This window comes from Simochromis diagramma, unplaced genomic scaffold (genome assembly GCF_900408965.1).
Source record: "Simochromis diagramma unplaced genomic scaffold, fSimDia1.1 OVJJ01000646.1, whole genome shotgun sequence".
Classification (NCBI taxonomy): domain Eukaryota; kingdom Metazoa; phylum Chordata; class Actinopteri; order Cichliformes; family Cichlidae; genus Simochromis; species Simochromis diagramma.
In genome coordinates, this window is record NW_024387279.1 from 1,829,606 (window position 1) to 1,850,679 (window position 21,074).

Sequence of the window (21,074 nt, forward strand, 5' to 3'; positions counted from 1 at the left end):
GAAAGACCAGAGTTACTAAGCACACTGTCAAATGTAGCTAAATGCTCTTCTGAGTTATTTATCACATGACACGTCAAACTGTCATTGTTTCAAAATAATAGTGTTTCAATAATAAATAGCATCTGTATGACATCTATATTAGTAATACATTATCGATAGGAAATGATATCACCGCTTAATCCTTTTGTCACTGCTTAACCTCTTGCATTGAAACTTCCTGTCATGTTCCATTTGTGGCAAGTATAAACCCACTCGCCTCCTTGGCCGTCCCATACAGAAGTGGTATAGATTTAGTGTCATTTTTTACCCCTATGAGTCCATAGGTGGAAACCAGGTCAGTGTAAGCGGTACAGGAATGAGAGGGGGACAATGCAATTCAGCCCTGACATTATTCTAATTAGAGGCATATAGTTTGAGACTTTTCAGTATAGTCATATACAGAATACAAGACAGGATACTGTTTCTCTCAAGCACTGCAATGATTCAGTAGGATTTGTTCTTTTCAGTTTCAGAGAAAAAAGCAGTTTCTGGTTATCTTACATTTATGTTAATGAACTAAAGTGGTCATACAGTTAGAAAATGTACTGTTTCTCATAAAACAAGCCACCTGTACCTATTGTGCTTACAGGCTGTGGCGTACAGACACACATTTTGTTGTTTTGGACAGAAGGATTAGAATCCTTGCTAGTTTTTTCAGAGCTTTCAGCTGTTACTCCCAAGGCTTCATTCAGTGAACAAAGCTTGTTTAGTTATTGGTGTTAGCATCTCTTAAAAATAATGTGGTCACGTCTCTTTAATTACACTGTGTGATCATAGATGAACCATCTTTATCATAACGATGTTTTTTGTGTGTCAGACAAATATCTTTTGCCAGAGAGCTCAGGAATTTAGCTTTCTGGGTTTTCTTATTTTTGTTTAGTTTTTTGTTTTTTGCTTCAGTTGTACCATTGTAGGATGCTTTTGCAAGTCTCAAGTCTCGTAAGAACACGTCTAAAGGGACTATTGAGGAAAGTGTTCCCATGTTTCCAATACGTTTTCATTTCTCTCAAATTCCCCTCCTTTCCCTACAGGTGGAGATGCTAGAGCGCAAATATGGTGGGCGTTTCATAACCCGGCATGCTGCCCGCACCATACAGACAGCTTTCCGCCAATACCAGATGAACAAAAACTTTGAGCGTCTTAGAAGCTCTATGTCTGAGAACCGTATGTCCAGACGGATCGTCCTATCCAATATGAGAATGCAGTTTTCCTTTGAAGGACCTGAAAAAGTCCATAGCTCCTACTTCGAGGGAAAGCAGGTCTCTCTAACAGATGATGGCACTAAAATTGGTGCACTAAGGCAGTCAGACCATGGCGGGGAGATGGGTGTGCAGGCCAAGACCCCCACCACACAGAGCGACTTCACAGATGCAATCACAGAACTAGAAGATGCCTTTTCAAGGCAGGTGAAATCTCTAGCCGAGTCCATAGATGATGCTCTGAACTGCCGCAGCCTACATGGTGAAGACAGTCAGTCAGAGCCAGGGAGAGGCCTCCAGGATATGGACAGAGAGGTCACCTGTCAGGTGAAACCCTCCCACAGCGCCTCAGAACACCGTAAACTCGATGAGATGACGGCGTCTTACAGCGATGTCACCCTGTACATCGACGAAGAGGAGTTATCACCACCCCTCCCTCTTTCTCAGTCTGTAGACCGGCCCTCAAGCACAGAATCAGACTTGCGCCAGCGTTCGCTCAACTCCTCACAAGATTATTGGTCTCTTGCTCATAAGGATGAAAAAGGGGACACCGATACCAGCTGCCGCAGTACACCCTCCTTGGAATGCCAAGAGCAACGTCTACGGGTAGATCACCTACCCTTATTGACCATAGAGCCTCCCAGTGATAGCTCAGTGGAGCTGAGTGATCGTTCTGACCGCAGCTCTTTAAAGAGACAGAATGCCTACGAACGAAGCATCAGCAACCAGCAGAGTAGCCCTAAACAAGTCAGCCACAGCCTGCCACCTCGAGGGCCTTCCAGAGAAGAAGACACTTCCCGACATCGATCGCGACAGCTGGAGGCCCATCTGGCAATCAATGGTACAGCAAACCGGCAGAGCAAGTCAGAGTCGGATTTCTCAGATGGCGACAATGACAGCATCAACAGCACATCGAACTCCAACGATACCATCAATTGTAGTTCTGAATCCTCGTCCAGGGACAGCCTGCGTGAGCAGACGCTCAGCAAGCAGACGTACCACAAAGAAACTCGCAACAGCTGGGACTCACCTGCATTCAGCAATGACATCATTCGCAAGAGGCATTACCGCATTGGCCTAAATCTCTTCAACAAGTACGTCCACACGATAGAACGTCACTTAACACATGATACATTCACACTCTTTGGCTTGTTCAAATTCGATGCAGTTCATTTCACATGACTTACAAAATGGGATTTTTTTTGTTTGTTTTGTCTTAGAAACTCGAAATGAACCTCACATTAAAATGCAATGAAGTTGTTTGGAACAAGAACTATCTCTGCCTGTTCTGCGTAAAGTGCAAGCAAGCTTCAAACTCATTCTGCTCCAGTTCGTTTGAGCCCGGCTGAATCTGTTTAATCATTGCTGATTGTGGATTTGGTTTCTTTCTGAGCCCGCTATAAAATGCCTTTTAATCATTTGTGATCAACACCGTAGAGAGTTGTAACTCTCTCCTGGCTTCCCTACGTCCTGTCCCTCATGCGACACACATTTGGCCGGGTTAGGAGCGCAATGGGATAATCACAGATTTGGAATGTGTCCTCACCCACTCTCATTTTGCCTCTTTCTTTTTTGGTCTCTCTTTCTCTACTCTTTCCTGTGTCTCTAGGAAGCCAGAAAAAGGCATTCAGTATCTGATAGAGCGAAACTTTGTTCCAGACACTCCGGTGGGTGTGGCCCACTTCCTGCTCCAGAGGAAAGGCTTGAGTAGGCAGATGATTGGCGAGTTCCTGGGTAATCGGCAGAAACAGTTCAACCGGGATGTCCTCGAGTGAGTCTGCAGTAGATCATGCCGGTGTACTCTTTTGGAATATTTGTATTTGAGGATGAATCATTTCAGGCTTTTGATTTAAGTTGCCAACTATGCCAGTGCACAAAATGTTAGTTTATTTGCCTCCTGGGAACATAAATATAAATCATCATTTAGTTGCACATAAGGTTGGCAGTTTGTAATTTACCCTCATTCACACTGTCTAAGGACTATATAATGACTCAAGTTACATGCAGGAAATAAGCAGAAATGGAATCCACTCAGGAAATTGCCATGATGCTCAGATAAACATACAGATCCTCTTTATAGTTTGCAGGTTTTTTGATATGAGAGAGCAGTCGTATAGATTGTCTACTCTCCACTCCTTTGTATCATTCCAATAGTGCCTCGTGCTTTAGATTGCACAGACTTATCTTAGACCCACTTGAAATACACCGGCTCTGTCAGAGCCTATTGAGATTCATTGGAGGATAAGGCCAGAAAAGGTCCGCTGGTGTCAGTTTGACAGGCATAACTAAAGGGCTCCTTGAGAAAATGTCTATAAATCTAGACATGCAAGGTATCACTGCTCCGGAGTGCTGAGTCACAATCCTCTTCTCAGCAGAGGAAGAAATGAACATTTCCTTTACTTAAGTAAGTGTCAAGTGAGCAGAAAAACTCTTGCTCCCTTTCATGTCCTGCATATAATCTGAAAAATCAACAGCAGATCAGCTTACTCACTGACAACAGCCAAGTTTGTAGTCATCCTTAATCTTAAACTTCTGCAACTGTTCTTCACCTACGTGGCCAAAAAAAACCCCAACAACTTCTAAAATATTCTCAGTTGAACTGGCAGGTGCTTGTTACACTCCCAAACTTCCTGCTCACTGTGAACTCGTGTGTTTTTCACCAGCTGCGTAGTGGATGAAATGGACTTCTCAGCTATGGAGCTGGATGAAGCGCTCAGGAAATTCCAGGCACACATCAGAGTCCAAGGGGAAGCACAGAAGGTAGAGCGACTGATAGAGGCCTTCAGGTAAGGCATGCTTTTAAAAGTTGGGTGCAAAACCATGGCTTTAGTTCCCAAACCAATGTAGGTAGCTTAAATCTAAACCACTTCATGTGCCTTTCTGTAGAAAGGAGGTGTAAAATGATGTTTTTGCAAATAGGGTCATACATCAATTTAGACTAACTGATTATGTGACAGGATGGTCATTATGGGGTTCATTGCCGTGTCTAGTATTTACCACCAATATAGCGTGTATGATTAATGGATAGCACAAACCAGCTTTGCTCCATTTCAACAACACCATTATCCTCTAAAACAAAGGTGACACCAAAAAGTCTAAATGTAACGGTCGCGAGCAGAAAGCAATAGAGCGGTGCAAAGCCATTTCAAATCCAGACTTTTGTTCGACCAAGGCATTGTAGAAAATGATTTAGAGAAAATTAGTTCAAAGAGTGAAGGAATACCTCCCTCAGGGCTGCTGATAGATGTTGTTTGTGCCTCATTTACTTTTCCAAAACTTCCAGCAGAAAAGGTGCCCTCGTGTGCATAGAGAATTCGCTTCGATCAGCAGTGAGCAAGGACATTTCGGCCTCAGTAAACAGCACAGTTACAGGAGAGATAGTGATGACTGCTCATCTGGTGCTCACCTGCAGCCATATCCAGATATGAGTACAAGCTCCCTTTGTGGTGGTTCAGAAATTGCCCGTGTAATACATGGAGCCTGTATTGACAGATGTTACTGTACTTGCACATTATTTCTTTGACTGCAGAACAGATAGCAGAGAGCTCAATATTAATATCAGGTGAAGCATTGATACCTATGCCCCGAACTAATCGCTTACAGGGAAGCTTACACCTTTACTTTGCCAGTAAGTTGTCTTACTGATGCCTTCTTATCAACTAGCTCCCATGTTCAAGCAAAACATTGCATTGTAACTTTCCAGAATGCATCTAACATAAGTCAAAGTGAAATTGATGTAATATTAGTTGTTATTTCAGTAGCATTAAGGTCATTTTTAGAAACTGGCTCAGGTCTCAAGTCTTTGGGTAGTCTAAATGAGCTAATTAGTCTAGCGTGCTAATTTTAGCATATTGTCACCTACTGTACGTTAGTCAGTACTGATGCATTTAATGTAATGCTTATATTTAGATGTAGACTATGTAAAGACATCATAGTAAATTCTTATAATACATACAATAGCTCTGTTAATATATTAGTTTATCTAGCTAAAGTTAGCAATGGCTGCACTTTAATAGCACAGTTGTGCTATTAAAGTAAATAGTTTTGCTTTTGTCTGTTAGGGGTAAATATAGGTGGATTAATGGCCCAAATATTAATTTACACACATATTGTTTTTATCAGAACAATGATTTTTGCATTCAGTTTCTGCCCCTTACATATCCTTCCCAGCCAGCGTTACTGCATCTGCAACCCCGGTGTGGTGCGACAATTCAGGAACCCCGACACCATCTTCATCCTTGCCTTTGCAATCATCCTCCTCAACACTGACATGTACAGCCCCAACGTCAAGCCTGAGAGGAAGATGAAGCTGGAGGACTTTGTTAAGAACCTTAGAGGTACTTTGTTCTCCCTCACTGCACCACATCCGACTTTCTGTCACAAAACCAGTATTCCCCTGACACATTACTGTTTCTCTGAGGATAAATATTCATCTTAAAATTGAGTTTTGTGCATGCACATTGCCTTGATTAATGGCTATGTCAATAAGGTATTTATTTTTTTGGAAGTCATGGCCAAGAAAGCTTTCCTGTCGAAGCGAAGTACTTTTTAGTTGTCCTCAACAGATTTTGAGGGTATTAGGAAATGGCTTTATGGCATGACTGAATAATTTTTCTGCCTATTGAAGTGTCTGTAATTAAAGTACAGTATTGAATGGAGGAGAAAATACTTGTCCACAAAGAGCTTTGAAGGACATTTCTGTATGTATTTTGAGATACATAAGCAATGCAGCAAGTAAGTATATTTAGAGGTTTGGCTTGCATAAATCTGCAATTTAATCATTAATCCCTCTTTTTTTCTCTATTTCTCTTTTCCTCTTATCCCCCGGCAGGAGTCGATGATGGGGAGGACATCCCCCGAGAGATGCTCGTAGGGATATACGAACGGATTCGCAAGCGGGAGCTCAAGACTAATGAAGACCACGTTTCCCAGGTTCAGAAAGTGGAAAAGCTAATCGTTGGAAAAAAGCCAGTAAGTTGGAGTTTGACCTTGGACAGCTACATGTGAAGTGTAACTCCTTTTCTTTTAAAAACCTCCACTCAAGAGCTGAATCCAAGCAGGAGCATTAAAACACTAAATTACCCAGTGTGCCTCTGAACTGCTATAGTGTGATGGTTAATTCATGGCCAGCTTTCTTCACCGTGTGACTCTTCAGGGCTACTATACCATTGTGAATTACTGCAGTATGTTGTTTGCCCTGAGTACCAACCACAAGAAAAGTCTGAGCTAACAAGCTGTGTAAAAATGAGATAAACAGCCTCACTCATAATGATCTTGAAGCCGTTTATTTGAAAACTACTCCTTCTGTGGGTCGATACCTGAGAGATGATCCTTATGATGTCATGACCATTATGGGGGACGGAGTCGGAAAAGAGGAAAGTGAAGGACTCTGGCAGCGTGGTTCTGTCATCCGTAAAACTGTTTTGGTTTTTAATTTGGTCTTAAACATTGCTTGAAACTTCTTATCATTCTTGTTGCATACATTTTCACATGTGTCCCTCAAGCTCTGAAATGTGTTTTGTTTGATTTCTTACTCCTTAGATTGGCTCTTTACATCATGGTCTTGGCTGTGTAAGTATTTCCTTTCAATTATTTTCATATTAGCACTGAGTGGGATTTTTCTGTTATTCCTCAAGGCTGTATGAGGCATAAAGTTTGAAGCAGCATGTTTGAAAGCTCTCTGTGAAGCACCAAGAGACAGAATAAGAAATTATACTGTATTGTATTGTGCAGGTACTATCTCTACCCCACCGGAGACTGGTCTGTTACTGCAGACTTTTTGAAGTGCCCGACCCCAACAAACCTCAAAAGTTGGGCCTGCACCAAAGGGAGATCTTCCTTTTCAATGACTTGCTAGTGGTACGGCAGATGTTACTTTCAGTAAAAAGAGAACAAACTCTGTTTTAGAGTGAAAGAGTCTTAAAAAGAGTGTGTGCTTTGCTTTTTTCACAGGTTACAAAAATCTTCCAGAAGAAAAAGAATTCTGTGACATACAGCTTTCGACAGTCCTTCTCTCTTTATGGCATGCAAGTCCTCCTCTTTGAGAATCAGTGTAAGTAGTATTTGCATGAAGCACTCACTGTGTTATAGATGTGTGTCCACTGAGAGTCCCCAGACCCCTTAGTTCTAGGAACTAATGTTAGGGAACTATTTAGAGAACCACAAGTTTCTTTAGCCCTGTTTTTGGTCTGATCTCATAACGCAAATTGATTAGCAGACATTTTAAGAAACTATTACTTTTAAACTGCATCTTTTTAAATTATTATTACGAATGTTAAAGCTGACTTTCTCATTGTAGGCTGTTATGTCAAATTTCATTTCATTTGATTCGTTTTTATTTATATAGCACCAACAAAAGTCATGCTTGAAAATCCGGTTTGATGCCTTTCTATGCAAAAACTTCCTAGACCGTTCAGGACTTCCTCTGTAGCTCCATGACTTTTCAAAGCTAAGCGGGCACAAAAAATAACTGTTTGCAGTTGCAGGTTCTTATAAATGGCCAATGGACACTAGTGGGAAAATACAAGAATACAAATGAACAAAGTCAAAGATCCCAAATGTTCCATCAACAGAACCTCCTAAACAAGGACTGTTTGAAGGTTAAACTCTCGCACTTAAACTTAAGTCAGAACATGGTTCCTTTAACAGAAATCCCAATGGGAAAGTCTATTGGAAAGTTCCTTTTTGATGGATAACAGCCAACCTCAGAGCTTGCCATCATGGAAACTTTGAATTATATCTATAATCCAAGTCACATACTCCACATACACATACTTTAATATCCTAAATCTGTTGTCTCTGATGGTAGTTCTGATATCCCGCAGCTGGTTTCAGATCCTATTATGTCCTACTGGTAACATCAGTCCTAACTCTAATAGACTTCAATAGTATAATGTCTGAAATGTTATTTTCATCATTCTTTAGACTATCCCAATGGCGTTCGCCTGACTTCAGCCATTCCTGGAGCTGATATCAAAGTCCTCATCAACTTCAATGCACCCAATCCTCAGGACCGCAAAAAGTTCACTGATGATTTGCGAGAATCTATTGCAGAAGTCCAAGAGATGGAGAAGTACCGGATAGAATGTGAGTAAATTGTTCCCATTTTTTTATAGACGATATCAGCAGCTGTCTCGCATCAGTAGAAAATATGTGGAAGCCAGGAGTATATGGCACATATGTATTTTCTCCTTGCACAGCTGAGCTGGAAAAACAGAAGGGCGTGGTGAGGCCTAGCATGTCCCAGAGCTCCGGGTTAAAGAAGGATGCAGGAAACGGAAACCTGAGCCGAGCAAGCCTCGACGACAGCTATGCCATCGGTGAAGGTCTGAAGAGAAGCGCCCTCAGCAGCTCCCTACGCGATCTCTCAGATGCAGGTAAAGTCAGGGGTTGCCATAGTAACATGCTGTCTCATCCCTCATCTAGGCTGAGTAGATTGTGTACCTGTGCTAGATGCTGGCATGACACTGTTTACTCCTTCTGGATGTTAATCGATTTAGAAACTTGGAATACGGCATGGCGGCCATCCTGCCGGTACAGAGTGTCTGAGCCAGTGAAGCAAGGAGATAGAGATGGGTGTGTTTGCTAATGGGCCTACGTATAATTTACCAGAGGCTATCAACTAATAATCCTGCATCGCATGGGGGAGGAGGCAGTGCTATGTAGGTCAGTGCGATCAATTTGAGAGTCTTAGCAGTAAGAGGAATTAATGTTACCATTCAGGCGGGGTGTAGACAGTCGGCTCTGCACAAGCACACTCAATGACCTCAAAGTGAGGAAGCAACCTCGAAGACTGAAGTGAGCTGTCGTTTTTTATCAGTGTGTCTTTTTGGTAAATGAGGGGACAGCCTTTAAAAGCCTGATCAATATCTGGATTTCGGAAGCCTAGATGTTCTCGGGGAACTTTCTCTATCTTTAAAGGGGAGCTCTACACATCTACAAGTACCAGTTATGAGGAGAGCCACAGTTTTGTGGGTGTAATAGTTCCTTTGCGAATTTTAGACCATCAGCCTGAGTCAGTAACATTCACTGACATTCCTTAGTTAGTGACATTGAGTTTAAAACACTGAATATTGCTTATAATTGCATATTTTAGCCCCTGATTTCACCCAGTCTTTTTTAGAACTGTCCCTTGGGAGTCTTTCATCTTAATGGACATGAGCATCATTTTCTTGCAGTCAGATCAGTTGTTTTGCTGATGGGAAGGTTTCCTGCCAGCAGTGACTCAAGTTGACTGCACAGATTTATCTCTGACCTTGTTTCGGAGCAGTGTCTTGTTCCTTTCCCATTTCCTTTAGTTCTTATTCGCCTCCCTCTGCCACGCTAGTCTGCCACCAGCTAGCCGTGTACCACTTTAGCGTGTTAGCATCCTGCCGTCGCAGACAAGAAATATGTGCACCTCCATATTTTAACCAGGCATGTCTTATCTGTCATGTTACATGTTCTGGGCAGGCAAGCGTGGGAGACGCAGCAGTGCAGGATCACTAGACAGCAATATGGAAGTAAGTTTGGATCAACTGATGCTGAGCTGTCCTCCGACTTTACGTTGCTCACTGTGATCACAAGTTTCTGTTTCATTGTTTCTTTATAGTGTTTTTCTCTCTTTTTTTGAGTGTTTGTGTTTTAGTCGTGAGCATATTGGCTGCTGTGCATGTTTTGAGTAGAACGGGAATGATGTTGCATCTAGCATGTTAACCCTTCACGTACACAGCATGGCACGACTAATAAAGTCCTGACAGCTCCGTTGATGATCGGCTCTTACGTTTGAGTTATCTTGGCTTTTGTAGTGGGAACAGTTTTTAGCCATTACCCGAATGTTGTCCTTTTTTTGATCACTCAGGATGATCCTGACAGTTCTACTGCATGCTGACACAGTTTGAAGTTTCTTTTACAGACCTCTGACATCAACAAGAAAGTCCTGTCCTTTCCTTTTTCACTGTTGCACTTATCCAACATAGAGTATGATATGTTGTACCTACTCAGAGTGGGACTGTTCTGAACTTCCTCCAGTTTGTGCTCCAGTCCAGTGTTCTGCATTACCTTTGTATTACAGGATAATATGGAAGTCTTTACCCTATTGTTTGCATTGATAACTTATGTTAGCAGATTCAGATGAGTAATTCAAAAATAAAAAAATGATACTGTAAATTATAAAGTAATGAGAACATGACCTGGTCTGTTTTATATATGGCTGACAGTTAACTTGATTTAATGATTTGAGACTAGCATACATTTTTAGTTTACTTCAATGATAGCTTGAATCTAACTATTACTACACAAGTCCCATGGAGAGATACCGCAACTTACTATTTCTCCATCTCTGAAAAACTTCAGACTAGATTCAGAATCACTGGGACTGAAGCATGATCGCTACGTTACTATTTTTTTTAAATGTATTTTATGTTGTAGAACAGAAGACAGAAATATTAAAGGCTTTAAAACACATTTAAAACACATTTACTTTGAACCTACTCCATCCCTTCTCCCCCAAGCTGTACTGGGGGTTTCTTCCTGTTAAAAGGGAGTTTTTCCTTCCCACTGTCACCAAGGGCTTCCACATAGGGGTCATCTGATTATTGGAGTTTTCTCTGTATTTTTGCAGTCTTTACCCTACATTATATCATACTTTGAGGTGACTGTTGTTGTGATTTGACGCCGTATAAATAGATTGATTTAAATTCCTTCAGCACTATAAACCAACATCACAAGTCAATTAGTTCCAGCTCAAAGTGTTTAACTTTTAAAAACAGTTCACAACTACCCTTCCTTGTCATTTAAATAAAATGCACTACCTTCAAAGCACGCTGACACCATCGCAAATCATTCAGAATATTATGCAACTCTGTTAATTTAGCAGTATTCATGTATAAAAACACACATATAGATCATAATTAAATAGGCTGAATTTTTGGATTTTGAAGATCATCTATTATAAGTTCATTGTGCACTTTATGCATGGCTTTATTAATTTTGGTTAGACTGTGTTGTATTTATCTTATGTTATATTTATCGTTTATTGTGTGTTTTGTGCTATGAAAATGTAAAGAAAATGTACAAATTACTTCTTCACCAGGCTTGGGGGAAATTTCTGTTTTAAGTTAAAGACAGTAAATCTAAAAGTATGAGCTGCATGCAAATGGCAAAAAACCTTATTCAGGTCTGCAGTGTCAGATTGTTGTCCACAGATCCATAAGTGATTTTACATGTATTTAGAGAGCTCAGAAACCAGAGGTAGGAGTGATGAAAACTCACAAAAGCATCTGCTGTCAGAGCTGAAGACGTACAAGCTGTGTGTCTACTCATGACAGCGCAGACACTGCAGGCTCTGACAGGCTCGGCAAGCTGAGCCTCCAGACCATTTAGGGAGAGTGGAGCGTGAGATGTTAGCATGGATAGACAAACAAAGGCAGTGAACTGGAAAAGGAAATGGAGATGCTTTTCCACAAGGCAGCACAAGCAATCATGGGAGATTTGAGATCAGCTGTAGCTGGTCATGTGGTCGGTGCCGCTGTGAAAAGAATTGAGCGAGGCTGTGCACGCTGCAGAGCATACGAAAGTGCAGGTGTGCGTTTGTCTGCTGTGGATCTCGTGATTGTCTGTGTGATCTGACAGCCTTCTCTCTTGCAGGGGTCCATCATTAGCAGTCCTCACATGCGGCGGAGAGCCCCGTCCAGCCGAGACTGCCCATCCCGTCACAGCGCCCAGTCCCTGCCCAACTCTTCCTCGTTGCTCGGATCGTTGTTCGGCACCAGGCGTGTGAAGTCGCCAAGCCCCACCCCTCAGCCCCAGCTGCACCCTACTCTCATCTCCCACACCCCGCACCCAGCCAACCTGCACCACACGGCCCGCGTGGAGACGGAAGGACCAGTGCCCATGCACCCGCACCACGCCCAGTTCTGCCACATGACCCAGAACCCACCCCCTTATCACCACCATCACCACTACCACCCGCCGGCCCACTTGCAGCACCCACCGCACCAGTACCACCCTCCCCCGTCTCACAGCCAACAGCAGCCGTACCCGGCTCATCCTCACGGGCCCCATGGGCATGGGAGCCACCCACCGCACTCCTCCACCCACCCCACTCACGGCCCTCCCCACCACCACGGCGCGCCGCCACCATCCTCCCAGGGACCCAGCAGCACCAAGCCCAAGCACAGCGGCATCAGCACAGTGGTGTGAGGGGCAGGGCGTCCTCTCTGGACCCTGCAGCTGAACTTTTTCCTCCTGGGCTGACATGATGGTGGCACTGTGCATCGCCGGTCTGGGGCTACGAAGCCAGACGAGATCCCGTTGTGCCTCCTTCAGATTTTTTTCCTTTCTTTTAGAGCCACTTCTGTCATTTTGTTTCAGGACATAAGACATGTCTACCCGCTTCAGGAGCAACAGACAAGAGCATGCACAAAGACCACAACTACTGTTTGTTTCTCAGTAAACTACCGGAACTCGCTTACTAGTATTTTACACAAGAAGTACATATTAATCTTCACACAGTAACTTTAAACGTTGTCAAGACGGTTTGGCTGAACAGACACGAAGACAACAGCTCAGCCTCAGCCGTGGCTGTGCAAGTATTTAATGTAGCAGTAGCTCACAGTGCACTGTGATATCTCTGTTAGCAGTGATAAATGTGCCAATTATTAAAGCATTTACTAATTTAGTCACACAGATTGCTTTATGTATATTGTGCATAGTATTTTGTAAAATAATAATATCAAATGTTATTATTATAGTTATTACTACAGAACAAACAGCATCGATGAAAACTCTCAGTATTATACTTGCACATAGATGGCGTAGTTTCACTGTTAAGAAACCAATCAAAGCTTTTCTTAGTTAGGCAGTCGGACGCAAGAGTACTGCTGTGAATGGTTGCCTTTGAGCTAGAAGTTAGATTGTTGAGGGCTGCTGCACTCCAGCCCACCTACAGTCTCATCCACTGCACGTGTCTCCGGGCCGGAGCTCTCTCTCTCTCCTGCTCTGAAAGCAAAGGAAGCCAGCGGCACTCGCTGCTTGCCTGCCCTCCTTTTATTTTTTTAACTATTTTTTTAGAATCCAATGAACAATACGAATATATAAAGGCTGTCCTGCAGCCTGGTGGGACTCTGCAAGTCTGTCCTGCAGGGGGAGGAGGAGGACGCTGGATGTTTTTCATGTGGAAACTGAGGGAGAAACTGTGCAGCAGGGAAACATGTCCCACTGTGGAAGCTCTCAGCTGGCTGAGCGTGGCCTCTCCCTCTTCGGTTTCCCCGTGCGTCTGCTGGAACGGCGAGCGTGCCGTTACTGACTGTTTTGTTTTGTCTTGAGGTTTTTTCCCTGGGATGGACGCCACAGAGCAAAAATCAATAATTATCATTCTGTGATGGTGACAGCGCCCTTATGCTTGACTCATTACGGAGAGCGGTTTTATATCAATCATCTTTCTGACATATTATGGGATGGCTGGTTGTACCTCCCGGTCATCCCGTGCACAGTATCTGTGGTGTGTGTGTGGAGCGGAGGCAGGGGGGGCTGCTGTCCTGGAGCATATTTTCTGTTTCTGAAAGCGACAGATGCAGCGCTCATTCTACATAGCTGATATCAATGGCAGGAGTTAGTCTGTATCTGCTTAAAGACTGTGAGATGCATTTTTTAAACTAGTGCAATATGTATTTACTGTTTTTTGTTGTTGTTGTTGTTTGTTTTTGTTGAAGAACAAGTTCAATCTGTTGGTCGTTCTGTTAGTTTCGCCCTTTACTTTCTCCCTCTGGCGTCCTCTGGCATTTCTTTCTCAGTGTTTCAGTGAAGTGCAAGTATCCACATGGATTTGGAGGAACTGGACCTTTCACACTGATGCAGAGTGTCACAGAAAAGAACTGCATGTAACGTTATATCTTGAGGCTATTTTCAAACTGTGTACTCCCAAACTATATCAGTGTTACAGTTGACAGTTGTTTAAAAAAAAAAAGAATGGTAGAATAGTTTTGACTTCTTCAAATACAGCTAACCGAAGTCAGCGATGTGTTCATGTCACTCCAGACGATAAGTAACCAAATCTGTATTTTAACCCGATCCACATGCAGTACAGTAGTTAAACTGGATCGTTAGTGTTCAACTGTAGTTAAAGCAGGACCTGATCAAAGCTGTAACGGGGAAGCTCTGTGTATTCTGTCATTTGAAAATCAGAGTGATAATCGATTATTTAAAAAGGAAACTTTTATCTTCACATTTTCTCTCTGTCTGTCAGCGGCACACACGTTACCATTTTCAAGTGGTGTCCAGTAGATCAGTATTCTTAAATATATATGCCCTCAATTAAAGCCACACTTTATACTTGCTTCATAATGTTTGATTGATTAATACGCTTAGAAATGCTCTTTGTATTCATTATAAGACAACTTTTGGGTTGCCAAGTTCTGGAAAGTGTCTTGTGGCCTAATGTTTACCCAGTTCTACAGGAAATTACACATTTTTATGATATACTATAAATTACACGTTTTTAAGGTTTCTCTCTAACAGTCTAGTAGTTTACACATTCACCCAACAAGCCAAACGTCCCCTCTTCAACCCAGAGAAGAGACACAGATCCCTTGGTGTTTGTGTAAGGACGGGCATCAAACATGAGGCGCTAACTGCTTTGGCAAAGAGCAGCCAAAAGTAGCTTTTTTTCCCCAGGAATCCGTAGTCTGCAGCTGGCTGATTATTATAAATGGTATTTGCTACACTGTTTTTTAGCTCTCTGCTTTTATTGCAGTAGCTTTGCATGCTTTTCACTGTTCAGAATAATCCATTACATGCTCAGTTTAGCGCTGTCTGAAACAAGCAGTTACAGCTCTGTTCTCCTTCTTTTTAAGCCATTTAGTTTCTGATTGGCTGCACAATGTTATCAGTATATAGATTTTCAAATGTAATTTTCAAATTTTTTCCACAGGCTAAAGGTGCTCTGTTGAGTTTCCAAACATTAGTAGGTTTAATAAGCAATTTTATATGATTCCACTCTGGTTTGGAAAGCACAAGTAAAACCTCCCACGTGTGCAAGCAGAATTTAGAGTTTGTGCAAAGTCCATAGGGCAGTTTCAAGTGATATTCGTTGATATACAAAGCAGGTTCCACACTTGGCACAGTTTCCCCTCCACATGTGCTAACTCTCACATAAAACAGTATAACCTGCCTCTTATTGAGGTGATACTCTAAGCAAATAAGATACAAAAACTATGAGAACTGCTTCAATATTTCCTGGAAATGTTCAGTGAGGATGTAGATTTGCCAAGACCTTACAACCTGGCAACCCAGAGCTTGTGCTTCTTAAAGTTTTATTACTGATTTTGTAAAGCATTTAGTAATGTTTAAAAAAAACAATTAGATGCTTTATCTTTTTTTTTTTTGTAGAAAAGGTAAAATTTTATTTAAAGGTACGTATTTAAAATCTATTCCATTAGAATAAAAAACTTCTGAAATGAACTGAAGCCATCAAATAATGTGGGGAAAAAACCAAATACTATGACTTCATCGACGTCATCTCTGTATGGGATTAACCCTGAAAAGCCTGACCCAAGAAATAACTGCCAGAAAATTCATTTGAGAGTGTTTATTCAACCTCACTTTTCATTTTTTACAAAAAAAGAAGTGAAATATCAATTTGCATATATGAGTTTTAATTTATTGCTACAACTGGCATTTTTATGCAATTTATTGCTTAAAAATTTATTGTGCAGTTTATTCAGGTTTTTCAGGAAAAAATAAATCACACTGATAATGTAAGGGTCTAAAAATCTCATGTATAAATTATGATATACTTGGCGTTACAGGGTTAAGTTAAAATAAGGCCCAGCCGTACTTTCATGCAATGCACATTTGTTCCACAAGATGGTGCTGAAATAAATGTAACTTTATAACTTGTAAATCAGGTAAATCATTACGAAAACATTCCTATTTGCAATGGTAGCCTGCAAAAGGCAACACAATAAAAAACATAAAAAATGAAAAGAACGACGCCTCCGTAAACATTTCAACACACCTGCTGAGAAAACCACTGCCTCCTGGTGGTGAAAGTTTTATTAACGCATGTGTACAATTTGCAATATGTCCTTACAAAAAGTACCTTTAAAATAGATTTTGTTGTGTCCGTGCACTGTAGGCTCCTGTAACTTTCACACCTTATAGTTGGCTGCAGTTTCTGTGCTACAGTGTCAGGAAAGTGCCAATATTGCGTTGTTGAAATCAGTTTAACATGAAATCTACTGGGGGCTGTATTTAAAACCCAATGCTGTACCCGACCAATCACAAAGTTTGTCTTCAGACCAGGATTCGAACACCAACAGGCTATTAGAGAGTAAAGGTACAGGCAGATACCAAAAAAGGAGCCCGAGTTACTTTTATTACCCTACAACCTTCCAGTTCCTTCAGAGCACTGATCTATTGTGAAACCTGTCCAGATTCCATGTGAGGTGCTTTGCTGCATGCCATTGATGCCTACTGTTTCTTTCTTCTACTCTCTTTTTTTGGTTTCATTTGTTGTTGTTTTTTCAACCGTTGCTCTGTCAAGCGGCGTGCTTGACTAGAACTTAACCTTCCAGCATAGCTACGACTTCCCTGACTTGTGCTTGTTTACATCTAGACGAGTTTTGGCCTGCTAGTGTGTCTTTTTGTTTGTGCATCATTCTCCTCCGGCATGCATTTCACCCATATTTCCACTGTAGAGTATAAAGACCTGGCAGCGTACTGCTGAGTGTAAATATGGAATCTAATGTGACTTGAAGTAAAAGCAAAGAGGGCTGGACATGGAGGAAATATTTTAATGGCAAGCTGGTAATAAAGAATGAGTAACATATGTAAATAGTCTGTAAATTATTGTTATTAATTATTCTTATTATTACTATTCAGTGTCTACAGTTACATTGAAGGTGCATTCCTGCTCCCTTGTGATCTTTACATAATCAAACTGCTTCTCTCTGCCTCCGACAGGACTGAATTATCATAGGATCTAGAGATGAACAGCCAATTGTTACACGGCTAACACCGTTTCTGTCGTCTTTCCTGAGATGCTTCTGTTTTCTCACACTCACAGCCAGACTTCTGAAGTCAAAGGGAAGAGAGGAGTGCTCTTATTTTATTATGCATTCTGTTTCTAAGTAGAAAAATACCCATTGATGTAAAACTAGTACTGTGACAATGTTGAGAACGCAAAATAAAATGATATACAGTCAAATCGGAGCAGTTGTCTGCCTGTTTGCATCCTGCTTGGTATTTCTTGGTGTCAGATGAATGACTGGGAAGATCAAGGAGCTACACTTCTTGTAGGCTGAATTCAGATCCCTAAATGAGTGAATGCGTGAAAGCAGATGGAGAGGAGGAAGTAAATATGGCTGAGCTGTAGGCTCCTCTGTACCCTGACCTGAAGGCTGCATTCCTGCTTTGCTGTACAGCTTTATTGTCCTTTTTTTGTAACGCAAAAGTGTCTGCATCCCAGAACTGAACTGGCATAGTCTTCCAGATCAGTCTCACCTGCAAACATTTCCCAGGTCAGGTCAGTCTTGCAGTATTGCAGGTTACTGTTTTGACTGCAGGTCTTTCACTGCAGAACTGTGGTGTATACATTAGAACCAGAGTTAGGCAGATATGTTCTAATAGCCTCAGCTGTGCAGATAGATGTGCCTTATGAGCTCTCTGTATATTTGCTTTACCACTCCCTTTAATGTCCACACTCATTCTGTAATGAAATATGATTTCTCACCTGTTACTGTGTCTTAAGCTGGTTTGAACAACCAACCAAGAGCAGACGCTGGCAGGTTTAGATGTTTATTGAAGTGCAGCAAGACGGATACTGGTAAGAGTGAGAGTTTTCAAGTGTCTTACTCAGAACTCAGGAGGTATACTTGGTTAGCTAGTTGCTGAGAGGGGATGGGTGGAGAGCTGGCAAGCAGGTGGAGAGGAGGTTAGTCCTTTGAGGGTGACTGCGCTGGCATGCCAGAGCTGAGAAAAGCGGCTGATGGTGCTCACAGTCTTCAGGAATGTGTGACTTGGAGGCAGCATGTTTCTCTTGTTCACAGAGAAAGAGCATTACACAGGCACAGGAGATTACAGACAACCACAGCAAGGACAATCACCACCCATCAACAAAATTATTAATTAATTACACCATTAGGAACAGGCGTGGGAAGAACTGTCCAGACAGGAAAACCCGAGACTTAATGCCAGTCCAACAACTCCACCTGAGACTGAGAGCAAAAGGTTTCCAAAAAATGAGGAAAATATAAGAAACTAAAGCGCATCCAGACAAAACATGTCAAAGTGGCCACTTTGGACTCTATCAGGTGCCAACAATTGAAAATAAATACACCAGGCTTTTCTACTTCAAAGGGTTCCGTGCCGGGAATTGAGAAGGTTTTTCCTAACCTCAAACATGGTGTGGTGGCTGAGAATCTGGGAACTCTATATGAGTCCAAAACATCTTAGGACAGCATCTCTGTGATGCAGTCATCCTAGTCATGTGACCAGACTTCCTCAAGACTTCTTCCTTGGCACCTTTGGGGAACCAGCCTTGTTTTAGAGTTTTAGAACCAAACACTGTCATGGAAGCTGCAGTGACTCCAATGGGAAAGGAAATCTTAGCACACTGGATCAGCAATCACCCGTGAATTTCTTCTGATTGCCACTGATCTTTGGGGTACAAATTTAAGACCAGCATGTGGGGCTTTTCTGTAGCAGTGTGGTCTTTAAAGCGTTTAAAGAGTTCTATTTTAGCCACTGGCACTGCATCAGTGGAAAAGATGTACTAGAGCTCCAGACCTCTGGCTGCTTCTTCATTCTTCTTAAAGGTGTCAGTATTACATTTCTGAGAGAAGTCATAGAATATTCTCAAGAGTGCTTTAAAGGCTTCTCTACCCAAAGATGGTCCCATAGCTGTAGAAACTAGGGCCTTTAAAGAACTGTTTTTTAATATGTATATGGGATATATTCAGTCTTTATAGCCTATTCTTCTTAAAAGTTGCCTAGTGTCCCTTATGTATGCTTTTGTATACTCAGCCTACAGCCAGTGTGACAGTACACAGTCTACTCTAGCAGGATAAAGTGCTTTGAAATATCTAGCACTGCCAGTGTTTACACTTTGGGGGTCAACGTCTTGCTCAAGAGCAGGGTGGGCAGGGGTTAAAACTATTAACCCTGTTAGTTAACCACTGGCTCCTGAAACAGAGTGTGCAAGGACAGGACTATCTACAGTAACTGAGACTAGATTAGCTCAGAATTGGTCTTCTTAAAGTGTTTCCATTATTAGATTTAGTGCACACTATGCATGTATTCGTGCATTTATGTATTATCTTGTATTGGTCATGAACTTTCATGCAAACCTGAAACTCCACATCCTCAGTTTGACCTGACAACATCATCTAGATTTTATTTTCAGCTTTAAATTCAGCAGCACAAAAAACATTGTACAAGTACTCCAACAGGGCGAGTACTACCTTGTGACGAATAAAATGACCTTTATGTGTGAATTTAGTGGAACGCCCCTTTAAAATCCCTACATTCCATGAAACAATAGTGAGGATATGATATCCACTGTCCTCGGCTGCAGCTATATTGTCCTGCACATGAGTGATACATGTGTGTTTCTATTTTCCTCCCCTTCACGTAGCTCCAACAATACAGAGGCCACCAGGGACGCTGAGATATTTCTATCAACCTAAACAAAATTCTCAGGAAGTTGAAGCCTCTGATGAAGGTCACAACTGCAGTACTCTTATTCTTTTTTTCAGTCTCGCACAGCCAGCATGCCTTGGCTACTTGCCTAACTGTGGCAGGTGGTCTGAGTGACAGTTTGCCCTGTTTGTCTGTCTGGCCCTTGAGGCTGGATCTAAAAATAGATTCCAGCAATGAGGGCCACATCCGTAGTGTCAGCAGGACAACGTCATCATGCGGCCTGGGAGGGACCAAGTACAGGGCTTCATTTCCTCTGCCAGCAAAGAACAGCATGTATTAGACAAGTACACATTCAATGATACAGAAGCAAACCAGCTCCAGGTTTTTATTTTTGTCAGTAGGGTGTGTGCATATTTTTCTTTTATTTCTTTTATTTATACAGCTTTTAAATATCTTAGTTGGTGGTGAAAATTATTCTACACACATGTAGATAAAGAAAAGAAAAAAGTTATTGTCCATAATTTAGGTCCAGTTTCCAGCACAAGTCAGAAGCAGAGCCCTCTCTACTCTAGGGCTGAGTGGTTTCTTTGCATAATACGTCATCTAGTGGAGTCCTGCAGGTATTGCTATGATATGTTCAAGTACCGTCGGAAATTTCGAAAAACCAATGGCACTAGTATTCATGACGTACACGAAATTTAATTTCTTTAAAGGTCTTGTGCTTTCCAACTTTAAATTCGAGGGCTTATAGTCAGCGAGACGGAGGATCATGGAGTCACGTATGGGTTTGTTTTTGTTTTTTTCCTGGGATTGCTCTACTTGAAAGCTACAAATACGAATTGCATATTTTTAGTAATAAAACATGAGTGAACATATACATTATATACAGATAACATGGTAAATAAAATAAAATAAAATTCAACAAACACTTTTTAAAAGTCACGATCTTTATGACCGCGGTCTTCTGTAAAGAACACGTGAAAAATAAAAATCAAAGTTGGTAAGAGAGTTATTTTTTACAAAGATATTGATTTTTTTGTAAACACAAACACAAACAAAACAAAACATAATTTTTATTCAAAGTTACACTACCAGTAAGCTCGGTACGTATGTGTTAGAAGACCGTTCACATTTGTAAGTCTATAGTTTACATGGGTCAGAGAACGCCTCTCGAACATATCTCTTACGTCATCAGCATGGGACAGAAACGGGTGAAAG

General features: G+C 41.7%; 1 protein-coding gene across 10 annotated transcripts in view; it reads left to right on the forward strand.

Annotated features, from left to right (window-relative positions):
- Positions 1–17,429, forward strand: part of iqsec1b (IQ motif and Sec7 domain ArfGEF 1b) — a 234,352-nt gene extending 216,923 nt beyond the window's left edge. For 9 of the 10 annotated variants that reach the window (XM_040003174.1, XM_040003177.1, XM_040003175.1 and 6 more), the window contains 12 exons: positions 1,071–2,332; positions 2,848–3,009; positions 3,902–4,024; positions 5,409–5,575; positions 6,070–6,209; positions 6,780–6,809; positions 6,972–7,097; positions 7,191–7,290; positions 8,163–8,324; positions 8,438–8,614; positions 9,690–9,739; positions 11,865–17,429. In XM_040003174.1, coding sequence (XP_039859108.1) covers positions 1,071–2,332; positions 2,848–3,009; positions 3,902–4,024; positions 5,409–5,575; positions 6,070–6,209; positions 6,780–6,809; positions 6,972–7,097; positions 7,191–7,290; positions 8,163–8,324; positions 8,438–8,614; positions 9,690–9,739; positions 11,865–12,419 — 3,054 coding nt within the window. In that variant the 3' untranslated portion in view covers positions 12,420–17,429. The remainder of the gene's footprint in view (positions 1–1,070; positions 2,333–2,847; positions 3,010–3,901; positions 4,025–5,408; positions 5,576–6,069; positions 6,210–6,779; positions 6,810–6,971; positions 7,098–7,190; positions 7,291–8,162; positions 8,325–8,437; positions 8,615–9,689; positions 9,740–11,864) is intronic. The other variant, XM_040003184.1, reaches the window with a different exon arrangement.
- The last annotated feature ends 3,645 nt before the right edge of the window (positions 17,430–21,074 follow it).